Genomic DNA, 26,376 nt, shown 5'->3' with positions numbered 1-26,376 from the left:
ACTGGACAAGGGGCCTTACTGTGCTGAACCCTTCTTATGGGACATGTTACTGGCTGAGAAGGTGGATGCAGAGCAGGGGGAAGGAGCAGGAGGCTAGAAACTGCTCCACAAAATGGGGAGGATTTCATACTGAGCTGCAGTGGACACACCAGGGCAGTGCTGTCCCTGTTGGGATGTTACTCTGGTGACCCAAAATGAGCCAGGATGCTTATGTACAAATGACCCCCACAAGTACTTCTTCCTCTTGTAGTATCTGAGAAATCTGAACTTATATTAAAGTGAGCATCAAGTCCTCAAGCTGCAACTGAAACACACTAAACTAGGAAAATGTTAGCAAAAACACATGGATAATCACACAGATAATGACATGACCTTGATGAAATAGCTTTTCACAGGACTCACATAAGGTTTCCAAAGTGTTGCTGGCAACAATGTTGCAGTATTCAAAATTATTGCAGTCATTAGAATAGGGGAAAGAGGTCTCTGCAAAGCGTTGTCTCCATGGAGAAAGGTGGGGTTCCCAGATATGCAATGGGAGTTGACTTGCTGGACAGCTTTCTAACCCCCACATTGTGTGGAGGTGGCAGAAAGTATTCAGCCCTAATTAATTGGAGTGAAAGAAGGAAGATGCCAAAGTAGGGCACTTGCTCACTCTCCAACAAGGCTTGTTTGCTTCTAAGACCGTGGTTTTGGGGTACAGCTCCAGCCCAAGGTGGACCCAGACTTTCACAATATTACCTTTTCCTCTCCCTGCCTTCTCCTTGCCTTCTGCTGTTCTCTTCTGGTTTCCACATGGTGCTATTGACCCCCACAATATGGCTGGTTTTGGGCACCAGGACTGGGTGGTTTCTCTGGGCACAGAGGTCTCTCACCTTGCCTGCGCTGAGCCTCCTTACTGGCCATCCCTGCAAGGCCCCACCAGCTCCCAGACAGATTCCCTCCAGGCTGGTCTCCTCTCCCCAGGTATTTCACTGGATTCACACTTTGCAAATCATCCTATTATGCATCCCATGAAAGATGGATAAACTGAGAACCGTGAGATAAACCTTAAATGGACTAAATCCAAATGAACCAAAGCACTTAGATAGCCATATACTGTAAGGGCCTTGCTCTTTGAGGGCCACACAGCACTAAACTCAGCTGGAAGCTCATGGACTGAGCCTGTGTACTATAAAATTATGAGGATATGTTAGTGGGACTGACTGGAAAGGGTGTTGGGGGAGAGCCACGTCAAACAAAATTCTTCTCTTTGTTGTACTGCTGATGACAAAAGGGCATGATTTCTGCTTTTCTTTAATGCTGTGTTTGAGGAAAACAACTGCTGAACAGAAGGCAGGCTGAGCTTGTATGCGGTGCAGAGAGTAGTTTTTAAAGAAAAAGGTAATTGCAACTTGTGGGACTTGCTGTATAAAGTGATGATTGGTAATGCAGGTCAGAGTGGTATAAACAGTGGAAAACAGAAAGATAAATGGGGGAAAATCATGCTGATGGGAATTTTTCATGGAGAAGCCATTTCAGAAGCCAGCGGAAAGCATGATCAGGCAATGTTTCTGCAGGGGTGGAAAGTATACAGCAAAACACGTATTTACCCAGGCTCTCTGGAAACCACAAAAAAGCTCTTGTCATTTACAGCCTGAGTCTCACCTGCTGCCAGGCCTGGACTGTGGTGGACAAGACTCAGCTCAGCTGTCCTCCTTAGCCTCTGTTTGCTGGGTCAGTCTTCAGCAGAAGGGAATCAGGAAATAGCTGAATGATATCATTGTTCATGAGCCTCATAATTTATTGACGTGAGGACTCAGAGTTTACAAATTAAAAGATGTGTCAATATAGTCTAAGCTTTGCTGGGTGTTTCCAAGGAATGTATTATAAAGATGCTCAAGCACTAAAGGATCAAACCAGCATTTTAGTACCTCAGTGGGCTCTATTTTTCCAATCCTATTTAATCTCATGTTCCCTTCCTGTACAGAAATATTAAATCAGTGTGGTTTTAAAATGTCAGGAGCTCAGTTTATTCTCCAGGCCCTAGGTTGCCCTGGTTACGAGTCCTTGCAGAAGGTGCCCTAAAGTTCATTGCCAGACATGACTTGCTAGCTGCTAATAGTTCCCACTGGCATCTTGGAGGTGAAGTCCAATATAAAATCCCTGAAGGTGACAGCTATTTACCCTTGGAAAGTGGTGGTGTGGAAGTGCATCCCATGTGGCAGTGGGAGGTGTGATCCCACATCCCCCACCCCAGGTCCAGGCCCTGCGGCAGCAAAGCAACCTCATCGACAAGAGCAAGAGCAGCACGGTCCTCTGGAGGGCTCCTGATGTGACCCTCAGCCGGGTCCTGCTGTTCCTCAGCAAACAGAATGTCTCAGGCGCTGCAATGGCTGGCGATAGCATGTGCCACGAGGGGAGTATAGCTGGCAGTCCTCACTTCAAGAGCATCACTGGTTCCAGGCTGGTCACCAGGGGACAAAGCCATGCTGAAATAGGTAAAGTGGCTGGGAGATGTCTCCCCATTGCCCATATGCAGTTAATCAGGAGCTTTGAAACCATTGCCCAGAAATGCAGAGGTTGTAGTGGGGAAAAGCAATGCTGTTCTCAACTAGTATGGCCATTTCAGCATCTACACAATGGGCATAAAAGAAAAGTTTTAGCTCAGGGAAGCTTTGAATATCCACAGTGCTGAAGTGAAGCATTGAGGAAATAGCAAATGCCAGTAACAGCATCTGTCTTGCCACACCGTTTAAAAATTACATTTATGTATATATGTATATTTATATTTAGCTGTGCTTGTTAGACACTAAGAAATGCAGCCTGTAAAAAGTTAGCAGCAGCAATATTACTGGAAAGCTGCCTGGACTTTCTTGCTTCCCTAGTGCCCTTTACCCAGTACCCCTCTTCAACTCCAAAATTTCCTGCAGATATAACAGGATCTGCAAAGAAAGGAGAAGATGTGTAGTATTTAGGTCTCTTAAATGTATTTTTCAATATCTTTTTATACATGTGTACTAAGAATACACAAAATCTACCAAGGCTGTTCATTCATTAGCTGCCTGGGAGAGTGCTAGCTAACATCTTGCAAGTAGTATGCACTGTCTACATGAGCTTTCTCCAGAGTCTGGAGCTATCTCCTGGAACACTTAGATGCAGAGTTGTGGGGCTGGAGAACTCCAGACATATCTTCCCTGTGTTTCAAGTGTAGGTGACAACTCTGGGTGGGTTACAGAGCCTCAAAAGTCCTTGCTGTTTTACAGGTAAGGCTTGTCCAGCACTAGGACTGCAGTTTGGCCACCCATGCATAATTCTGCTCTCTTGTGCTAAGATTACACCAGTGGTGCCATTTTTCACTGGTGCCCTGAAGCAAAATGAGAAGGGACATCTCCCCCATAGCCTCCCAGCCACCCTCATGGACGATGCTGGTGCCTTTCCCTTCTGTCTCAGGGAGACCTCTCCACCCTGCCAGCTCAAAACAAGCTGGATAATTAGCTAGGTGTGGCTATGGCACATGTTATAAACAGGGTTATCCCTATTATTTGCTGTGCCTGGTTGCACAGGTCCGGAAATCCTCAGCTGGCATTGGAGTCTGTTTGCAGTGAAGACAGCGACAGGCACTGCCATGCAACCTTGTAGCCCAAAACCACCTGTGTGTGCATTCACCTCCCCCTGTGCTGAAGGGCCTGTGTGAGTGGCCCACGGGGTATCAGATGGTGCTCTGTAATCCAGGAGAGCTTGTGATCGAGTTTCCTGTGTTTTTCATTTCTGAGCTGCTGAGGCTGAGTAAACATACCCCACGTGAAGAATGTGAAAAGCTGCCGTCTGCTGCATGGAAAAAAGGGTGCTACGGCTTAGAAAGGTGACTGGATTGTGTATGCCATTTCTTGATTTTTGCTTTTTCTTTTTAAGAGATGACTGAATGTGTTTTACAGCATGTTCTGCATAAAACTCCACAAAAAATTTAAAAATCTAAATTGCTAAAACCATAGCCAGTTTCTGTACTGAGGACCCAGTCCAGTAGAGTAAACAGAGAGAGGTTGTGAGGAGTGAGTTACCCTCTGCCTGCTCGAAATGTCTGGGGTATCACTGAGGGCTTACAGCAAGTGATGCCTTCAGCACTAAGTTTACCCGCCTGAAAAACAGAAATTTAGCCAGCCAAGGAGCTAGCTTGAGATCTGTCAGATGAAAACAAATGGATTACCAGGCAAGGGTGTCTCCAGAAGATTTAAAGAACTATATACCTTCCCTCCTTTCCAGAAAAACCACCATGCCTTGCACAAAGCAGAAATGCAGACCCTGTATCTTTATGCATTTATGATGCTCTTGATGGTCTCCACCTCTCAGCCAGGAGAATGGAGTGGATTCATCCCTTTTTTATCCACTGTCCTGATGTCCTCTGCCAGCTACTCTTACTTCTTGTAGAGTCTCAGGCTTATGGAGAGATATAGATTCCCTCTAATTGTACCTGGCTAGGGCTGAGTTATTTAGCAAAGGTCCTATCAGACCAGAAAAATCAGCACTCCTCTTTCCTTTGCTCTCCTCTTCTTCTTTCTTCCCCTCACTTCTAAGGATAGATGATTTACTATTGCCAAAAAGTTTTCTAGACCTAAACAGAAAACAAAATATGAAGTAGTCCTGCAAAATTATTTCAAAATAGCTTTGGAGAGCACCTAGGAAGGGGAAAGAAGTCTGTGGGTTTGAACCAAGTTTTTATACATTAATGACTGTTGTTCATTCAGCAGTGATTTTTTAAAACAATAATGGTTTTGCTATAGCTATATCATTTTTTCACACTATCCACTATTATGCAAGATTGGATTGCTTAAGTTGTAGTGCTAGGACAGTTTATTTCATCCCATTTTTCAAGGCCATTGCTGCCTGCACACTCTTAAAATTTGCAGTGCTTCTGTTCCAAACACATATATACCTTGGCAACAATTTAAAAAGAGTCATGAATATAAATGAAAAGGAGGATGTGCACACACACAAAAAACTAATTTAGTGCAAGGATTATCTGGGCCTTATTTAAGAGCGACTACAGAATTTGTTCTGTGGTCCAGCTGATCAGGCAGACACCAGGTACTGCAAGAAGTGTTCTTTCCTGCTTCCATAGAGAGTACTAATGTTGAGGAATACAATTAGCTGTCAGGACTATTAATTGCCCAAATTTCTCAAGCTAAGGGGGGAAAAGCTGACTCAGCAAAAAGCACCTGTCAAAGGATGGTGTGCTTTTATTTTCAGCAGGACATAGGCCCACAGGAGACTCCAAAAGGTAAGCAGAATGGAGAAAAATAGAGAAAACCATGATGACTGGTGGTGACAGCAAGGGAATGTAGGTGTCTGGGGCTGCTTGGTCAGCCAGTGATGGTCCTGAAGGAGCCCTGGACAGTGCTGCCTTTCACAACTCCCTGCTGCTCTCCTGTGTTGCTCTGAAAGCGGCGCTGAAGCAGTGGAGAGTGTCCGCCTTTTCCAAAGGAGGGCTGGCAGACCTCCCGACCCCTGTGGGGAGTCACCCCTCCCCTCCATGCTCCATGTCAGTGCGCCCCATGAGATCTCTCCATGCAGCAAATCCCTCCTGCAGTGGTCTGCGGCCTGCACACCACCCCAGCCTTTGCTCGAGTGGAGCAGCGGGTGAGGCCTGAAGGCGTGGGGGAAAAGGCACCCGTGGGCTCCTGTTGCCTGTGGCCTGTGCTCCCTTCGCCTCCCAGGGGAAGCAGAGGAGAGCAGGTGTCTCCACAGATGATCCCAACATGTCTGATGGTGCCGCAGCTCCCAAATGCCAGACTGCTGGCCCAGAGCTCTCAGTGTCTGAGGCACCTCCAGGTGCACCTCTAAAGGCATGGTCATGTATTTTATTACAGTGATGGTGCCCTTACCAGCTGTTGTGCCACAGACACTGACACCAGCCTCCTGAGTGTGCAAACAACCTTGATGTTGTTTCTCAGAGCCACAAAACAAGGCTGCTAGATGTTTTTTAACATAGTCTGGGCATTAGCTTCTGCCATCAGTGGCTCTGGATCCAGCAAGACAACTGCCTTGGGCTAGAATGCTGCATCCCTGTGCCCCTGGCTTTCCACACAGCTCCCATCCTCCCTCCATCTCCCCCATCCCTGCAAGCAGAACCACACACCTTGTGAGGACAGGGGCTGTATACAGTTAGATGGCAGCCTCCAAGGAAGCCAGTCTCCCAAACCACAGAATGCTTTGGTCATTTATGAAGTATTTTCCAAAGGAAAACCAGCCATCACTATAACAGCTGCTTCTCCCCAGTGTTTTCAACCAGGTCTCCCTCCCTCTGGGGCTGTAGTGGGACTGCAGCTCCATCCAGGATCAGACCCAGGCATTTCACAGTTCCTAATCATGTTTCCCCACTTTACCACTGCCACAAAGCCACAGTGGAGAGGATGATCTGCACATACCAAGTAGGAAGAGAAGGAGTTAGAGCTGATTTACCCCCTTGGAGGCAAAATGCCTTGCCAGGCAGGGATTGTGAATCACAGATCCTAATAGCAGGCTTAAGGGAGAGAGATGAGGAGGGCTTACTTGCCCACATTGGGTTGTTATCCTGGATGTCAAAAGGATCTCTTCAGATAAGGAATGCTGAAGACCAAGTTCCAGAGTGTAGCCCAGGTCCCCAAGCATACTGAAATCCCTATGGCAACTCTGTTCAGAAAGAAAAAGTGATGGAATTGCCATAGATGGTTTGAAGAAAAAAGAAACAGTAGAGGAATGTAAAACATCACCACAGAGAAACATAAAACAGCTCTGGTTTGGCCAGAGTGACAAACTTTGAAGAGCTGGTGAAACATGTGCTGACTATGCCTCTAGTGGGCCTCCAGACAAGACCATTCTAGGGAAAAATGCCCTAAAACTGTGTGGTCCTTCTCCAGTAGGCTACACCATTGTATTTGTGTTGTTAAGATAGTCTCTGATTCTGTGCATACATTTTTCTTAAATGTCAAGGACCACTTTCTTGAAGCTCCACCAAACTTATGCTGCATGAACATATTTTAAAGCAGATGTAAATGTCCCTATAAATATTAGCAATATAAGAACAGGGGAGTCTGAAAAATTACTAGATAATAGTAATTTTGAAAATGTTGTGGCATCAAATAAATATGATATTTGTGAAAATTGTTTTGCAGTAGTAAGTATTTTGGAGCCTGAGCTAAACTCCTACTTTAGCACTTACTGTTTTGAAATTACTGACATGGAAATGTATCCTTCCGTGAGAACTAGTTCTAAAAAGTACATTTAACGTGAGTGAACACACAGAATATTCCCAACATGCAGACGAAATTAATGATATCACTAGCAACATTTAGCACAGTTCATTAGCTATCTAGGCCCAAACAGAGTTGGCTGAATAAGCCAAGCACTCTGTCTGTGCAACGAAATGTGGAGGAAAAATATCCCTCAGGTAGGAGTGGAGCAGATCTGCAGTGTCTCGAGCACAGTGACTGTAACACACCTCTGCACTCCAATTTGATTCCTTTGCACCAGACCCCGTGTCCCAAACTGAAGCTTGAATGGGACAAGTAATTTTTCTCTCCCTGTAATCCTGGTGGGAGACACAAGGCTCCCTGGGTGAAGTGAAATGTGGTAGTTCCTCTGGTTGCATTTGTTGCTTAAACTGGTTACAGGCTGATACTGTGGGGTTTTCAGTAAGGCTGTCAGGAATTTCCGTCCTCTGGATATATTTCAGGGTTTGCTGAAAAAAACCTGTCCCACTTCTCAATAAAAGCTGAAGAAACTAGACACCTTTTGCAGCTAATCTGGGTAAAAGAAAAAAAGGCATCTGTTGGCACAACACACGTAATTTAGAGCTGGTTAAGAGCCTTTTGGTCTAACAAAAAATTCTCTGATGAAGGTAGAATGTTCTAGAGCAAATCATTCTAGTGGTCAGTTCCCCACTCCTTTCTCTGTTAGATCCTGTACCTTTCTTTCTGTATTTGAAATATAAGCCAAAAATTATTACACAACCAAACAGAGTGAAAAAAAAGAAACTCTGGAGCCATGGCATGGAGTAAATGTCACCTGAGTCAACAAAGAGTCCGACAGATGGAGGCTTTAACATTGTTTTTTCAAATTCATCAGTAATTTATTTTTAAAGTAATGACCGTAAATCTTCCTAGAACAGATTGTTTTTCTGTCTGTTATGATTCATTAAACCAGTACGGAATGAGATCATTATCATTTAGGTTAGCATTTTTGAGACTGCCAAATATCCTTCAAGTACTTCCTGCAGCTGGGACTGCAAGCATTGTCCTTGGAGCTGGCAGCCTGCTGGCACCATATCCCGGTCCAAGAGCTTCTTGTGCCTCTGGCTAGCAGCACTGCTGTGCCCACAGGCCCTGCTTGAGTGGGCCACTTTACCTGCCCCTCAGGCAGCAGAAAACTGGAAACTGACTTCAAGATGCAAAGCTTGAGAGTCGATGGAAATAAGCACCTGAAGAGATGCACAACCATCTCCCCGAGGAGCTAGGGCTGGAAACTCTTCTCCAGAGGTGGACTCTCACCCACCTCAGCCTGCAGGTGAGCTGGCTGATTACTGGGACACAGTGGTCATTGATGCCTCTGGATAAATTGCCTCCTCTTGCAAATTCCCACATTGTAAAGCCAAAGGATGCAGCAAGCAGGGTGCCAGCCACAGGAGACAGGTTACCAGAAACAGACTTTTTGCCTTTTAATTTCTTTTTGGTGTATTTCCTGACTGCATTAGTGAAACAACAATGACATAAGGGGCATGATGCAGCAACAGGGAAGACAGAAGCAGGTAAAAGCAAAAGAGACAATGTCATATTTGTTGTAGAAAAAAAGAAAAATGAGCTGGCAGTAAAGGGGAATTCACAAATTATCTGATAAAAAGGCACACAGCCATTCCCTGCCCCACAACCACTCTGAGAGTCCTCTGACATATGAAGGACATCAAAAGAAGAAAAAAAAACACCCAAAAAGTCAACAAACAAAAAACAAACCACTGCCCCAAATTACAGCAATTACTTGATCAGGGCATTTTCACTTCCTATTTTGGGAGAGAGAAATTCCCCAGGTCATCTGACCTCTGTTGAAACTACACCAGGAAGAGGAGCAGCAGCAGTTGACAAGTGCAGGGCGTTCTCTGGCTGTACAAAAGCCTCTGGGTGAGCCAGAGCTCAGAGCAGCACAGGGATGTGCAGGTGTGTGTACACATAGCAAGGTGAGCTGCGAGTATCCTGCCAGCCAGATCATCTCTTGCACAACTCTCCAGTCCTGTGCGGCCCGGCGGACCTTTCGCTGCTTGTTTCCAAACATGCCTCCAGAGCAGACCTTCTGAGGAGCTGTTTCCTCACATGCTGTTTCCTTAAACGCTGCTGAAAGCAGCTCTCTCCAAGACGAGGTGGCAGCTAGCAGCATGGTGGGAATAATGGCAATGAGGACGTGGATTGAGCCGGTGGTCGCGGGTTCCCAGGTGGCCAGTGCCTTCTACGACACAGCGCTGCTGCTGGTGGTGAAGAACTACTACAACCAGACCAACAGCACAGCTCCCGCCCATGTCCTGGAAGATGCTCAGCAGAAGGCTGTATCTAATTTTTATATCATCTACAACCTAGTTCTGGGCCTGAGCCCACTGGTGTCAGCCTATGGCTTGTCCAAGCTGGGGGACAGGATACATCGCAAGATCCCCATCTGCTTCCCTCTTCTTGGTTATTTGGGCTCCAAAACTCTCCTGCTCCTCCTGATTCTGCTGGGCTGGCCAGTAGAGGTGATGTATGGGGCTGCTGCCTTAAATGGGCTGACAGGAGGCTTCACCACACTTTGGGCAGGCATCATGGCTCTGGGATCCTTGGGGTCCTCTGAAAGCAAGAGGTCTCTGCGGCTCATCATTATTGAACTGGTGTATGGCCTGGCTGGCTTTCTGGGAAGCATGGCATCTGGCTACCTCTTTGTTGGCTTCAGCAACCGCTACCGAGAAGGCACTGTGCTGGTGTGCTGCAGCATTGCTTGCTATGCCTTTTGTCTCCTCTACAGCATTTTTGTCCTCACAGTCCCCAAGCCAGCAGCTCCCTGCCCAGCCAAAGCCAAGAGTGCAGAGGAGGTGGGTGGTCAGCTACCAGAAGCAGTGGTAGCAGGGAGCTCCCAGCCTTCAGAGAGCAGCATCTTCACTCCAGTGTCACCCTCGAAGCTCATCATCATCCTGTTGTTTGTGGCAGCAATCCTCTATGACCTGGCTGTGGTTGGTGCCATGAACGTACTCCCACTGTTCTTGCTCAGGGAACCTTTAAGTTGGAACGCTGTGGAGATTGGCCATGGCAATGCTGCTGGGTATGTGATCTTCATTACCAGTTTCCTAGGGGTGCTTGTGTTCTCCAGATACATGAGGGATATTACCATGATCATGATCGGAGTAGCTTCATTCAGCGCTGGCATCCTCATCATGGCCTTCGTGCAGTGGACGTTCCTCTTCTACATTGGTGAGTTGAACAGTCATGCACATGAGCAAATACAGCTGAGAAATGGGTGTTTCAACATCACTGGAAGGGCTTTTTGCTTTGCTTTGTGACAAATTTGCAAGCAGGGAGTTAGGCAGATCATCACAGGAACAATTTGCAAGAAAGCATTCTTTTTACTCCTCTTTCCCCTCATCTCCCTTAGTACTCTTAAGACTCAGCACACAATATCCTGAGGAGGCATACACTTCTGCCAAGGATTAGTTTAAGGCTCATTGACTTGTAATTCATCAGTTGGTCATAGACCAGATCTGAGCAGTGTTCACACTCTGGGAGACTGGGAATTGTTGCTGACTCCGTGTACTAGTGGGACTGCACCACTGCAGCAATAGGAAGCACTGGCTTCCTCTGAGGCAAGGCTTAAGGCTACAACAGATGCAAAATGGCAAAGGCTTCCTATTATGGGAACATCTTAAGGTGTGATTTATTTTTATCATATGAAGGCACAGCTGAAGGGAATCTTAATGAAACATTGGTGTTGTAAAAGACCACAATAATGTAGTTTACAGATCTCACACTGTTAGATAAATTACTAAGGGACAGGTAACAATAGATGGGGCAGCATCCCATGATAAAGGAAAGGCAAGTTTACTTCTGGGAGCTGACCTGTGATGAAAAACAAAATCCAAGCACTGCATGCATTGTGCCAGATCTATCTCACAGAGTATTATCTATTGCATGGCTTTAAGGTTTTGTTTCTCAAAATGAGAAAGACACTGGAGATAAACACTCTGAAGTGCTTTTTCTGTCTGTCCCTACAGGGAACAGGGAATTGAAAATTAAACAAAGTTTTTCTAAAGGGAAAGATGATAGGATATTGTATTTGTGTACTAAGCCAAACACTGAGTGATTTTAAGATTTAAGATATAATGTTTGTTTAGCCAATCAAGCTGGGGAAAAAATTAGGTAGAAAATAAAAAAGCTTGCTTAATAATTCAGCTCATTTTCATCCTGAAAGCCTGCTGCTATGCAGTGTGTTGGATGCTTATTCCCTGCATTGCAGAAACACCTTGGTACACTAGACATGGACCAAGTCTTCACTGAAGCTGGTGTTGCTGACAGGAAGGTAATTCCAGCTCCCCACAGATTTTCACAGTAGAGACAGGCTAGAATACTGCAAGCCAGAAGCACCGAGATGCAAGACAGATGCAGTGTTATGAATGTACTGTTCCTGTCAAGGCTGTGTAGCACAGAGGGCTCTCTGCATGTTAAAACTTAAATCATCATCCTCATGGATCTCAAAGAAGAGGGAGGACCCCATCTATGCTGGGATGTCTGGCTGAGAACAAGAGACTGCGTCTAGTTTGGGAAAAGGACCTCTGATAATGGGAGGTGGCTTTTTTTAGCAGAGAAAAGGTGAGACAAGGTATCTGTCCAAGCCAGTGGCGTATAATCTTCAAAAGCAGTGGCTGTGCTGGATCACAAAGAGCAGACACTGGTGATAACTCAAAATTCATTGCATTACAGCACGGGCAGTGATGCTCTTTGCCCTCATCCCGTTACCAACCATCAGGTCCATGTTGTCTAAGCACGTTGAAGGATCATCCTATGGTGAGTATTTTGGTTACCTTTCCAACCAAAACCCCCTGAAATCCCTTTATTCATCCTAGAGTACTGAGAGAAAAGTAAGTTATTGCTGCAATCTGTGCTTTGTGTAATAATACCAGAGGAAATGATACCACAAACAGGGAGGGAGAAGCAGAGAAACTTGCTGGACAAGATTCTCACATCCAATCTTCTTGTCCTTGGTTGCATCATCATTTATCAACAGAATTTTCAGCACATACTTCAAAACATTACAATCAGTGCATAGTTCAAAGGTAGGGAAAATAGCTGAGGTGCTTCTCAAAAACACAGTACTGCAGGGAGAACCAAGAAAAGCAGGACATTGAGTTGAAGTCACACCATTTATATCTGGCTTCTTTTACCTCCAGCTTTGGGAAGGATGGATAATTTTAATCTATTTTTCAGTTATGCTCTCTAAACATTTCTTCAGGTGTTTGCAATTTGTTCCTGTCACACTTAATTTAACTACAAAGAATAACTTTTGCATAAAAATTGACCTTTCTTGGAATAGAGGCTGGAATTCCTTTCCATTAAATTACATATTAAAAATTAGTAAAATGTATTTTACAGCAGCATATTAAGGCCTACCATTTTTACCTTACCCCAATGAGCTAGATTTAGACACAAGATACAGGACTGGCCATTCATTCAAACAGCACCACAGGCCCACAACTGCTCATGCCTGCTCGAAACAAGTTTCCTCTGCATCCTTCACATCCTTTTCCTTTCAGCCATACGAACACGACACTGCTCTGTCACCAGTTCATTCCTACCGCTTGTGCTCCCTCAACATTCACCATAGCAAAATCATCTCCCTGCCACAAACAGCACAGCTCACATCCCAAATAATTCACTATAAATGAAACCTTTTTAATCTCTATCTTGAGCCATATGGGCTGCACATGACGATGGTGTCAGTCCAGACCAAGAGTAGGACCCTGCCACAGAGCAGCACTTGCCTTCTGGTCGCAGTTTCATCTCCTGGTGCTGAGTGGCTGCAGAATGCTACAAGGGCAGCAAGCTCAGCATACAGCCCTGACCTTGCCCCCAGTCTGCGAGTCCCTGCCAGGCTGGGTTATTTCCCTTTCACCCATTTACCATGACAGAAACCCTTCAGTAAAGAGTGGTTTCAACTAGAATTCAGTTTCTGCCTTTCTTCCACATGAAATATCATACAAATCACACACACATCTCCATTTCAGGCATTATTGTAATTTCAATCCTGTGAACCACTTTTCTGGCCTAGGCCAGAAGCAGACCCTTACTCAAATGTCTCCTGAAGATGACAGCTCTAGACTATTTTTCTACCTCTAGGAAAAGGAGCACTTATTGAGCAGTTTATTGCTGCTGTTACAAGTAGCTACCTTTATATGTAGACTGTTTAGGCAGACAGTTTTCCAGTTGAATCTTTTGTCTGACACCTAAAAGGAAAAATCATTTAATTGTTGTCTAGAACAGAAGCAGATACAAGCTCATGCCATCTGGTATTAGCGGAGCAATGACTACACAATTGTGATTCTGGATTTGTCAGAGAGATACCACAGCTGGTTTGTTAATCTCCAGCAACAAACTATGTTCTTGTCTTACAGGTAAGGTGTTTGTCCTGCTGCAGCTGTCTTTAGTCACCACGGGAGTAGTGACATCTACAGTCTACAACAAGATCTATCAAAACACACTGGACTGGTACAGCGGCTTCTGCTTCATTTTGTCTTTTCTAGTTGGCTGCCTGAGTCTCCTCCCTTTAAGGTAAGAAATGGGAAAGATTTTGTTGAAAAAGACATGCTGTATTTTCTCTGTACTTCCTGATTCTAGGTCTAAAATTTATAAAGCAGATAGGAAAGAATTTTAAAAAGAAAACAACACCCCACACCAACCGAATTTTTAAAAAAAGGGAAAAAACCAAACTTGCAGAAATGAGTTGACAAATATCAAAGAGATTCAAAAAATGAAAGTTGCAATGTCTAGCCAGTGGTTTTTTAAATCTTATTTTTGTTTAATGTAACATGAATTGCTGTAGGAAGAGTATCTGGCAGTTTAACAGATAATCCCAGGAGACAAAGCACTCACACAAATGTAATTGTTTGGTACTGTGAAAATAGTAGTAAGTGGAATGAAAGAATGACCCTACACAAAGTAAAATGTTTTGTAAAAATTCCATTATATGTTACTTATCCATTGAGAAAAGAATAATTTCAGTCTTCCTCAAATGTTTCAAAGAGACACTATTACCACAGTGAAGGAAAATTGAAGGAAAATTCTGGTCCATTGAATTTGCCCAACTGTACCACCATGGAGTGACTGCTGCGAAATACAATTTCAGGAACAATTTTTAAGCACAAAAGCTGAAACAACCCCTCCACCTACTTTTACAGAATTTTTGAAGGATCTCCCTCTAAGTCTCACTTTGTCTATTAGAGCCTCCCCAAGACTCTCCAGCTTGCTGCTTTACCAAAAACATCAAGATTCTTTCTGTATGAAGTGAACTGTGATAATGTCAGTATTTAATCCACTTAAGAAGAATATCTTCATTCAGATGTAAGGCATGTACTGGACAGGCTAATGCTTGACTCTAGGCAAAATTCTTGCCTAGATCTGCTGTAGTTTAAGCAAAATAGAGTAGTACAAAGTCTAAAAGCACAATGTATACTGAATTCAGCTGCACCTCCTAGACAGGAAGCAGAGCCTGTAAGGAAAGCTCTTCCACCACCACCTCTGTTTCATCCAGAGCACCAAAGGATTTCTGGGGTTGTGAATGCATTTGACAATCAGTGACTTCAGGACTACTAGTGTGAGGAAGGCTACTTCTACTCATCATTCCCCTGGCTCTGCTTTCCTTCTCAGATCTTCCAGACACTAAAGACTTGTTTCTTATATGCAACCCTCTCTCTAGAGGGGTCACTGCTAGCTACTCAAATGCTTTTTAATACAGGTTTCAAATAGAAGCACCATTACCAGTACAAATACAGGTTATTGAAGTGAGGGATGACAGATGGTGCCAATGTCGCTGAATGCACACAAGAGCGGCTGGCAGACCATTGAGAGGAATGCCATTAGCACGCAGCCAGCTCCACATACCCCAGCAAAGTTTAGGATATAGATGTGGACAGAGCAAACTAAGTTTGAGAAGGTAGTTTGCTAATTCTTACTATCTGCATTTTTTATTGTTCTTTACAGCTTTGTGGCCATCAAACAAAGGTCAACCACTGGCTCCCTTGAGATTCTGACTGAGTAACAGAGGCATCTTCTGGTTGTTATCATTAGTCCCTACCAACACAATAGGATACAGAGCATTTGTATTTCCACTTCACAGCATGCCACAACCTCTCAGCCATTAAGCCTCTCGCCCAAGAAGAGATGTTTGCCTTGTTATTTCTGCAGCACACATCCCATCCTGTATAGTATGTGCATTAGCTATTGCACACCAGCAGTCCTCAGAGCATTCTCCTCTTTGCTATGCTGGTCAGCAATACCAAAGACGCACAAGGATATAGGCTAGAAATGAAAGTGTCATTTCCAGACACATTGTTCAGAGTGGAAGCGGAAAGCAGAGGATTGGTTTTCCATTAGTTCCTTCTTGTTTGTTCATTCAGAAATCTCAGGGCAGTTCTGTGACTCTGGCTGATGAAACAGAGCTGCAAGCCACATGCCACATGCACAGGTCCATCAGCAGGACACACCAGCTCGCCATCTCCGGCAGATGTTATCAGCCCAGCCAATTAATGTTATGTACAAGACCATTAAATAGAGAAATAACACCATAAAAATATGTAAGATTAACAGAACTTTAGTAATCCCTACAATAAAACACCCCTGAACAGATGTTCATGTCCCTGACTTCTGGGAGAATGTCACACTGGACAGTGCTTCAACAGAGCTCATGCAAGGACTAAGACTCAAGAGCTAATGCTGGTGTTTCAACTCACACCACCACAATGTGCTACTCTTGTCACAGGTAAAGAACAGCTAAGTGCAGCATACAGCTCCTACAGGATTTATGGAATTGTAGGGACTCTAATACCATGTAATAGTTACTGTGTTACCAAAGCTTTTATCTGGGTTGGGAAGGAACCTCATACAATACAGCAGCTAGCATGAGATGATGTGACATAAATCCAAACATCAGTCAAAAGTGTGGCATGTCTCACAAGGATGTGTCTGCTTACATGCTAATTGACTAGAGGCTTCCAAGGTCCTGGACTAAGTAAAGGGAAGTTAAAAGCCCTTAAATAACTGAAATAATCTGGAGGCAAATCAGGCAGCTTCAGTTTGAGCCAGGGGTATAGCAAGCAGAAGTTGGCTCACCATTACACAATCCCTGCCTCTGAGGAAGTTGCTGTCACCCTGTCCCCCCCCCATCCATTCCTCCCTCCAATCTTTCCTCAACTCCTTCACTTTCAGTACCAGAAGTAATGCAACAACAGGTCAGATGATTTCTATTTAGATCAACCATGGAAGATTTTAGGGGAAGGGTATTTCTGCAGTAAGATAGTGAGCTGCTTAACAAAATAAGCACATGCATCATTTCACCAGGGAAGACCACAAAAAATGAAACTTTATTCTAAGTAAAGGAGTCATCTTTTAATACATTTATTGGTCCATTCCATTAAATTAATTGAGGTAAACAAATGGTGCATTTTAAAAAAAATTACACAGTAATATAGAATTACAAACAGTTTTACCTCAAAGCATTTTCCTCCATCAATACTATCTCCATAGTAAACAATGCACAAAGTATATTTAAAGAGATATATGAAAGGGTATAGAAACATGCCAGCACCAGAAGGCAAGACATTTCCTAGCCTGTGAGTCTGAACAAGAGCATAGTTGCCAGATTTGACCAAGTACAGGAAACAAAAGCCTCCTTCCCATTTTTACATTGTTTACTAGCTAATTCACACAGAGACAAGTATTTTCACAGCTTTCATTTTGTATTTTAATGGTATGAACAGTGACTCTAGTTCTGGTGAGTGGGTTTAGAGTGAAAGCAGAAGAGTCTGGACAAGGAACCAGCACCAAATCAGTCAGTTTGGTCCCCATCACTGACACCTTCCACACAGTGTGTGAAGCTTACAGCCAGCTTGCCTTCTCAACTCTCCAGACCTTAGGGAGGGACAGAGGGATACAGGCACAGAGAAGCGAGAGCAAGGACGGTGCTTCTTTATTTTTGTGTTCTGTACAAAAGCCCTTTGGCTCTTATTGTAAGACTGGCCCTCAGCAACTTGTCTCTTTGTGCAGTAGGAATGTTGCACTGGCCACAACGGTGCAGCTTGATCTGAAGGTATGGATACACATCCCAGCACCAGGTTAAGGTAATGGTTTAGCTTCAAAGCACGGAATACCAAGACCTTCAAAGTAGTCTAGGACAGTGACTAGCCTTGTCTTAGCATGCCATTTACATATGGGTGATCTACTTGTGCCTCTTTGGAAAGCTCATTATTTTCTGCAAATTTACTGTGCTTTAGGCATGCAACCTTAAAACCTGTCCAGTTCATTACTAAGTACTTCTACAAGTCAAATACTTCAGCAGGACTTTCAAGTGCTAAGCAGAGAAATAAGCACTGCCATTTTCGTTTGTAAATTGGTTCAAGAGCACTCCCAAAAAGTTTTAAATGCCACATTCAATTTGCCAGAAGGCAAGTTTATTCCTGTGATCCCCAGTTTTACTTCACAAGAGGAAAACAAAAATCCAACAAGTAGTAGCAACTTGCCTGTCTTTAAAAAAAAAGTCCTGATTTTCCCTATGTGTTGTTGTAGTAAAAGTTTAATACACCCAAGGAAAGAATGTTCTGCCTTCAGAATTTAAGACGACAGAACATCTAATGAGCTAATTTAATCTATACAATTTTGTACAGTGATAATCAGGACAAGGATTTTCAACAGTCTGCAACAATAATCATAATGATATCCAGTTAAATTGCACAAGTTTAACAAAAGCATGGCTCCTGTTAAAGTAATGAACGGTCCCTGCTATCTGGGATAGAATTATTTAGTACCCTTGCATCTGCAGCACTGACAGGTGAAGAAATGTTTCATGAACAGGCTATGCAGAGCCACTGCTTCAAGGCTACTGCACAGTGCCTTCACAGAACTGTCTCTGCCACTCCTGCTTTGTTTCTATCAGTTATTCCACTACTTTATCCTCAGAATAAGTTTTAGTGCAGCAAAAATCCAAGTAGATTTCAGTGAAGAATCCATACTTTATTCTTTAATATAATTCACACCAAAACTCTTTGTGTCTTTAGGGCTACACATATTACCTTTTCATTTTTCAATGTATACCTGAAAAAGCCATGATGTTTTAACATCTATGTTTATTGCAAGATTTAGATTCTGATAAAGGTATACATGAACAATGCATGGTTCATTACTGAGCATAGAAATGAGCTCAGTGCCTGCTTTATTGTGCTGGTGCCTCTTAACAGAAGAAAGAGGCGACTAAACACCACAGAAACTATACAGAAGTAACTGGGCAGCAGTGAATTATGCATCCCCTGCGAGGGCCTTGCCCCGGTTATAGATTATGAGGAAAACTGGGCTGATTTAAGGACTGCTGAAAGAACCACATTTTAAACAGGTTCATAAAAAGGGCACCAACTACTTTTGCTGTCACTTTGGTGCACATGCAGAGAGTCATCTTCAGTGACTTAACATTCAACAAGTGACTCAAAGATGAAGCTCCTGCAGTATTCCTGCTTCCCTTCACCAACACCTTCTGTTTCTCCCAGGCAAGTGTAGACCATCCAAAGCAAAGACTCATTCTACAAGGACGACAGGATTACATATTAAGAGTTTCACTGTCAGTTCAGGACTCAACTCCCTTCTAACAGCAGTTATGTGATACAAGTGTCACCCTGCATCTTACAGGAATTTCCTGCAACTTTTGTATTCTTCCTGACTGGCATGGTTGCCCCAAACATCACAATCAGGATCCTCCCCACACCTCACCCACAGCCTCTCCCTCAGTCACCTTGTGATTTACAACAGCTCTTCATAAGAACAGATCACTCCACAGTCTGCAGGCACTGAGACCCACCTATGCACACCCTTATTACACTGCAGCAAATCCTCTTGCAGAGGATTCTTCCTTTGAATGCCAAGTTTTACTGCCTTTGTAAGAGCTTAAGAGGTTTCGGTCCAGATCTCGTAAGGTAGCTCGATCTTCAGCAGCTCCAGCCTCAACAGTTACATGCTGATTTGAGCTTCACTTGGCACTCTCCACTGTCCATTATGCTTCTCTTGAACAGCTGTGATGTTAATTGCTGAACTCCCCAAAAGCAACACCCATTTCAGTTTGACATAAAGCAAAGCAGGAAGACTCCCCTAGTGTTGTAAGGCATCAGATGAAACCACCTGTAGGAAAGAAATCACCATTCTTTCTACTCATCTTGTGCTGTTTATTTTACTAAGATGGTGGGAAGACTGACTAAATATTAGTTCAAGGTATATTTTGCTTGAATCCCAGTGATGTTGTAGAGTCAATAACAAAATTCCATTTATTCCACATTCTTTTTGAACTAAGTCAAAAAGCATGTTCATGTTTCTTCGTGGAAAATGGGGAAGACTGTAACCCTGAAGGACAAACTGTTGGAGAGTATGCAAGTGCTTATTCTAGATTGCTTCAAGATGATGCCCTTAAGTACTTCCCCAGAACAAGGGGAGTCTGTGATTCTGAACCTAACAGTAACTTAAACCAGAGTTCTCATTTACACCAAAAAGTGCATATTGACAAACTGATCTTAAACAAGAAACATAGTTTGTTTAGTACCGCAGAGCTGACAATAAGGTTGAGCAAAAAAGAAAAATTTCTTAAAATGTCTTATATTTTACTTTTTCATGCAGAGAGCACCATCTCATTAGCCTGACAGCTACCACAGTGCTGCAATAACTCATCTTGAGAGTTCCATAAAGCCACCAGGCTGAGAAGGGTGGCTGCATGTTCAGTTGGTCTTTATGAAGGAATAAATTCCAAATCAAACTAGTACCTGGTGGGTACCTTGTTACAGGAGAGCAGAGAAGTTGCACAAAATCAATCACTGCTCACATTCTTTGCAAGAACGTTGCCAGAGAACAAGTAATCACTCCAATTTAGAAAGTAAGCACAGAGTTATTTATTGCCCTTAATCCCAGTATTACACTCATATGAGTCCCAACCCCCCTCACTAGGATTGTTAAATCACGGCAGCATAATGGCCTAAGGCCATTAACACCAAGCAGGCATTTACTTGAGGTTGGATTGCAAGAGCAAGGACAAAAAAAGGACTTGCAGAAGCAGTTGCAATTCTAAAGGCTAACAGAAATTACTAAGAAAATAGATCTGTAACAAAAGTAGGCCTAAAAAACTTGCCACGTGGTTCAGCAGAGACAGGTATGAACCTAATAGGGTACCCATCTATCCCCCACTAACCCATTTAAGGCAAGTTTCACACACTCTGATGCTTGGTGGAAGGAAGCATTTGACACCTTTTGGCTTTTGGTTGCTGCAAAGAAAGCGTGGAGAAAGGAAAGAGTTCTACTTTTACTACTGCAGACATCTTAGGTGACCAAGCCTAAAGTGGCTCTAGTAAAACCCATATATAAAGCATGGTGTAAGAGATCTCCACCATGCAACTTCCAGAGCTAGCTTTGGAAAATTAAAGACCCATCCTTCCCCATTCCCACAACCCCTGAAAGGCAGCAGTCCAACTCGTTCCCGTAGCTAAGCTGGTTTTGATCCCCAAGTCAGTCACAAGTACACTTCAGTCAACTGACATTACTTCATAATCACCAAGGTAAACAAAGATACTCAGTATGAACCAACAGCATGCCACACTCACAAAAACCACAGTTCATGCTTCCATCACCAACCATCTGCAGCTGGTGTTGGTATGGTCTGTCTAGAACCAGCCTGACTCCTGGACAGAAAAGTCTACAGAGACCATTTCATCCAGAGGGAGCACACGGGTGGTAGTAAAACAGAAAATAATCTCTTCTCTCCCAGCCTTTCTTTATCCATTCAGGAGAAAAAAAAAAAAAAAAAAAAAAGGAGAAGATTTGGTTAGGGAGTAATGTAACATAGGAATATTTTTTTTTTCCAAGCAAACAAAACAGAATGGTAATAAAGATGTCATTTGGCACCTTGCAGTAGAGTTTTATTTTCATCTTTTTAGTGTTCCACTCATCAGTTCCTTCCAGACTAGAGAGGTAAATTTTATCAAGATCCCCATGCACTTTCTCTGTGAACCCCAATCACTCCATAGAATAAAGAAGGAACCATTCAAGATAACTCAAAAAGATGAAACATACCCCAGTTTAAACACAAAAATTGAGGAAAAAAATTCAAATAGGCTGGAACAGATACTCTGAAAAACTAAGTGCAGCTGTCATTCAGTTAACTTAACAAAAAGAGTCTTCCATACAGTTCCAGTATGACTAGTGGTACTGAGCACAGAAGTGCTAGACTGTCCATGAAGGTACTTCTTATTTGGTCTCTGGCTTGTCTTGCAATAGTGGTATAATTGACTCCCACGCCGTAAGGCACTGAAGAAAGAACGATTTACAAAATTTAATTTATATCAGTTCATGTGACTTCTGATCAACCCTTCCAGACCAACAGCATGCAAGTGGAAGAAAAGTAATGTGGGTCTTTACAGATTATTACAGAAAGGGGAAAAAAACCCAGAATGTCAAACAGCAAGGAAGCATTAGAACAGCTGAACCTTCCCAACAAATTCAAAAAATTCAAGTTTTCCAAAGTCATTAGGTGGCCCAAGCCATTAAAAATCATCAGAACATCCAGGATTCCCAAATACTAACCTAGATTTTTCTAGCTAAAGAATATCACAGCTTTCAGCTAGGCAGATGAACTGTTTTGAGTAGAAATGTACATCTCTGTGGCGTGACTGTCGGTGAAGGCTGATTTGGACACAATGGCAGCTATTACAGACTACCTCCAGCAAACTTATTTGAAAGAAAACATGCATTTAGGGAAGTTAATTCTGAGACACAGTGTATTCCAGTATGGCTATGAGACTCAATTCCACTAGAGGACAAACTGGTAGTGCCTGGTATAGTGAATTATAAGTGTAGCTTCTGGGTTATTAGAAAGCCACGCCAGGCTTTGGAGTCGTTTCCCCAGACACATACACTTATTACAATCCTTGTACTGTATGTTGTTACTGTCTTTCAACCACAAAGAACCCACAAGTCAAACTGGGCAAATGCAGACCGTGGAATCCAAATTATTAAATGCTGAAATTGGGCAAACTCATCAGCAGCTCTTATATCCACAAGTCATTGTTGACAGACATCCTCCTTCTAACCTTGCTGATTGCACTGCAGATGAATAGGGTACTCTTAGTTGTGTACCTTGAAGTGACTGGACACTTTTTTACCAAAAAACCCTCATTGCTAAAAGCCAAACTAATGTACAGATCTAACTGTCATTGCAGAGGCACTACTGGATGTTCAGTGAAGTCTCTAATATTCTCCTCCACAGCAGCCTTCGACCTGAGAGACCAGGGTGAAGGAAGTTCTGTGTGAGCAGTTATGAACTATGATTGGAAGGGGAAAAGGTACTGCATATAATATTACATGGAGAGGTAACCTAGCACAGGAAGAAGCTTGTAAAACAGATGAGTAAACATGAACAGACAAGATTAAGTACAGTTTACTAGGCAATGCATAAGCCTAGTAGTTCTAGCAGTGTTTAATATTTCATAAATATTTAATACACCTAAAGGGGGCTTATGAGACAGTTGGAGGAGGACTTTTTACAAGGGCTAGTGGTGATAGTAAAAGGGACAGTGCTTTAAACTGGAAGAGGGCAGGTTTAGATTAGACAATTAGGAAGAAATTCTTTACTTTTAGAATAAGAAAACACTGGAACACCCTTCCCTCAGAAGCTGTGGATGCCCCATCTCTGTAAATGTTTTTGGTTCATACTGGATGGGGCTCTGAATCACCGACTCTAGTGAAAAGCATCCCTACCTCTAGCAGTAGGTTGACACTTACATGACCTCTAAGGTCCCTTCCAAACCATTCTGTGATCTATGGTATCAACCACTGCACAGGGCAGCACTGCTCTAGCACAAAGGAAAGTTAGATTGGAAGCATATGCAGTTAAATGTCAACGTCCTTTTAATTAAAAATTAAAAAAATCTAACACTAAACCTCAGGTGCAAATGCACCAACTGAAAAAGGGCAGAGGCTAGGTGTTTTCAGGACTAATATACAAGGGACAGAATGATGCACAAAGGGACAGGAATTAGAATAGCTTATACATAGCAGATGTAATCTATATATGAGTCTGTGGCTGTGCATTAACTCATGTAGTTTTGTTCAGAAAAGGCAGAATCAAGGGATTTTTCTACTCTGGTAGTATTACTAGTATGTGCAATTCTGGGTTTTTTTTAATCACTACTGCTGCTGCTCAGTAATTTGTTCAATTCAAAAGTGCAAAACCGACAAGCATGCATGATAAAACGCTGTTAGAGTGCTGACTTGCAAAAGACCACTAGTCTTACAGAGTTCACTTGACCACACCTTCCAACTCTGACAAAGAGCAGCTTCAGATGTCTAATATTCTTGTCTTCAAGACAGTGTGAAGATTTCCTGAAGAATTATCACAATTTCAGAGGAAAATATACTAATCTCATTCCGGCCAGTGCTCCAACAGTGACACATACCTTCTCGTAGTACTGGATGTTTTTATCTGCCATCCCCATGAGTAGCTGCCTAAAGTCTTGTCTTTTGTTGTTCTGCCATCTCTCCATATCTGCTTTCAAGTCAGCATTGAAACATTCTACTCGGTCTTGACATTTCTCAACATCTGCGGGTACCTGCAGCAAGATAAATGAAGATTAAAACTGTCAGTAAGAGTGCTAGATTGTTGAATTAGCTCAAACCTTACTGAGCAGAACTACAGAAGAAAGGGTAAGTTCACAAAGCAGTAGTTATCCTGAATCAGCTGAGTTATGGCTGCAAGGAAAAAGCCATGGTTCTGAACTAGAGAGGATATGAGATTGCTTAATTTGTTTGCTGCTTTTTGAGGTGCTTTTTTGAGCGCTTGTGCTTGTCCATCTCCATGCCAGATAGAGAGGTGTGGACGAAGCATCTTTTAAAGGCACAGGAAAACCATTTGGCATAAGTAGTGGTACTGAAGGTCACTTTCTAGTGCTCAAACTAAGCAGCTTGGCTCCACAGCAAGCTTTTCTGCTTCCCATTTACAGCTTCAGTAGGAATGCCCCAATTTACACAAGTGTGTATATAACAACAACATTTAGGTTTATCAAAAAAGGTGGATACATCTTGGTATTGACAGCTGCAGAATAAAATTTCTAAGGCCTTAGTTTCTAGCTTCCATTTCAACATTCCAGGCTTCCTGAACAAAATTTAACTGCACAGCACTCGTGATCATCAACATGGGATTGGCTCATGGACTTTTAGGCTCAACAATGGACATGCAACCATGCAAAAGCAACAAACGACATCTTGAAGGACAGCCTGCTGCAAGCTGAGGTAGAGATTTAAATGATTTTTTGACAGTAGTCACTCGCCTACCTCTAGACCAATTCACTTAGTTGGTCTAAAGGTACACACACTTTAGACCAACTAAGTTGGTGTTCTTTGCTTATGTTTTAACTAATGTAATGTATATCAGCAGGCAAATACAGGAATAATTTACTAGTGTTTCCTCAAGCAGGAAAGACAAACACCTTTTTTCCCCTTCTCATTGCTCCGTGGTCCACACAGACAGGAGTCCTGTAAGGACATGCCCATGAGCGCAGAAGAAGAAACTCCTGAATCCTGGTACCAAAGTGAGAAGTGAACGTTTGCTCTGAAAGCTGTGACTTGCACAAAGGCAAAATACAGAATGAAGAACATTTGAAGAACTTTGTGGTAGCTCCTCTCGTACTTGATAGTTTATTAGCAAACTCCCTTTCTGAAGGGTTTGAAAGAAGGAAGAGGATTAACAGACTTCATAAGAAAGAAGCTTTTCATGGATACCTACATGAAGTTTGAGGTGGGCTACTATCTTGCAGTTTGGCATGGTACTCAATTTAGGCAGAAACACACTGACTGTGTTTCTGCTCCAGGACATGGATTAGGACTGATCACTTTAATTCTCAAAAAAGGTCTTACATCTGTTCTTCAATAAACCAAGCTGTCTGACATGCAGGAGCTCTTTACACTCATGGGATATGAGTTCCCTTTTATTCACACAACTGAATTTACACTACAGGCAGCTTGGAGGTTCAGTAGATACTTCTTCTCCCTGCCATGTCTAAGCACTCTACCTATGGCTACAGAATTCACTCTGCTACAACTCCAGATGAAGTTTCCTCACAGGCTGCAGACAAGAACAACCAAGCCAGTGACTGTAAGATTTAGGAGATGCTCCCCTCAAGGTATGTATGCCTTGCATCATAAGTACTCTGCTATCTTAATGGGGAAAGCTAGGCTATCAAGAGAAATATTTATGAAGTCTGGAAACAAAACCACACAAGATTTCCCAGTCTAACTAACCTAGCTTCTAAGCACTCACCAGCTCCCTCCTTCTTCTGCCAGGATCTGAAACCACAATGAAGACATGCAGAAATCTGTTCTTTCTCACAGCAAGTCTCTGGCTGGTCAGGCTGAGAGGGCTGTATGAGTTTAGAGCTACAGGGATAACTCAGTGGTCAGGAGATGCGTCACGTGTGCTCTCATTAAGAACAGCAGCTATCTCCAACTAAGTCTCCAAAGACATCATGACAATAGTGTCTGCACATGCAGCAGTCCTATCTGGGTGTGCAAATGCCTTACCTGACAAACTGCAGCTTCCTAGTACATAAATTGCAATTCAGTAGTTACAACAAAATTTGAAATTAATTAATAGCATTTAAGCACTTTGTATCAGTGAAAACTCAAATGCAAAGTGATATTATATGTTTGTCATCAAATTTAGCCTAAGTTGAAGCATCAAAGCTGATACTTTTATCTGTTTTTACCAATGGAGACACTAAATATAAGCTAACAACTAAGAACCAGGAAGACAGTAGATTGGACTCAGGGAAAATTCTACTTCTTTACTGATACCTGCTCTCAACTACTTAATAGCTCAAAAACCCCTCAAACTTGTTGTTGAAACTCCAACACACTCTTAAAGGGGCCAGGACTATTTTAGTAGTCAATTTCAACTGATGAGAGAGGTATACACAGGCAAGAACTGAGCATAAAGTTGTACATATGTGATACAAAGTTCTGCTTCTGCATCTAACACTCTTCACAATGATTCTGTTCTCTTAAAATCTAAGCTTGCCTAATATCTGTAATTTGGTGTGGTCAATTACAAACAGCGTGTCCACTTTAAAACTCTTCC

At 42.9% G+C, this 26,376-nt stretch overlaps 2 protein-coding genes across 3 annotated transcripts in view; one reads left to right on the top strand and one right to left on the bottom strand.

The window, feature by feature from the left end:
• Positions 1-9,066: 9,066 nt before the first annotated feature.
• Positions 9,067-15,270, top strand: SLC46A2 (solute carrier family 46 member 2). The gene is made up of 4 exons (XM_064736273.1): positions 9,067-10,436; positions 11,940-12,023; positions 13,628-13,784; positions 15,213-15,270. Exons 1-4 carry the CDS (start codon positions 9,377-9,379, stop codon positions 15,268-15,270), a joined length of 1,359 nt encoding a protein of 452 aa, XP_064592343.1. The 5' UTR covers positions 9,067-9,376.
• Positions 15,271-21,142: 5,872 nt separating this feature from the next.
• Positions 21,143-26,376, bottom strand: part of SNX30 (sorting nexin family member 30) — a 49,876-nt gene continuing 44,642 nt past the window's right edge. Inside the window, exons 8-9 of one of the 2 annotated variants that reach the window (XM_064735916.1) lie at positions 23,702-23,854; positions 21,143-21,554 (exon numbers count right to left, since the gene is read on the bottom strand). In XM_064735916.1, the coding sequence (XP_064591986.1) occupies positions 21,495-21,554; positions 23,702-23,854 (213 nt within the window). In that variant the 3' untranslated portion in view covers positions 21,143-21,494. The remainder of the gene's footprint in view (positions 21,555-23,701; positions 23,855-26,376) is intronic. The other variant, XM_064735917.1, reaches the window with a different exon arrangement.

Source organism: Zonotrichia leucophrys, chromosome Z (assembly GCF_028769735.1).
Source record: "Zonotrichia leucophrys gambelii isolate GWCS_2022_RI chromosome Z, RI_Zleu_2.0, whole genome shotgun sequence".
In the NCBI taxonomy this organism is placed as follows: Eukaryota; Metazoa; Chordata; class Aves; order Passeriformes; family Passerellidae; genus Zonotrichia; species Zonotrichia leucophrys.
Note: the sequence above shows the minus strand (reverse complement) of the source record. Positions and strands in the feature narration are given on the sequence as shown.

Coding starts and splice junctions, on each gene's coding strand:
- SLC46A2 (XM_064736273.1), top strand. CDS start 9,377: ATGGTGGGAATAATGGCAATGAGGACGTGGATTGAGCCGGTGGTCGCG. Junction 10,437..11,939: donor GACGTTCCTCTTCTACATTG/GTGAGTTGAACA, acceptor ATTGCATTACAG/CACGGGCAGTGATGCTCTTT. Junction 13,785..15,212: donor CTGAGTCTCCTCCCTTTAAG/GTAAGAAATGGG, acceptor TGTTCTTTACAG/CTTTGTGGCCATCAAACAAA.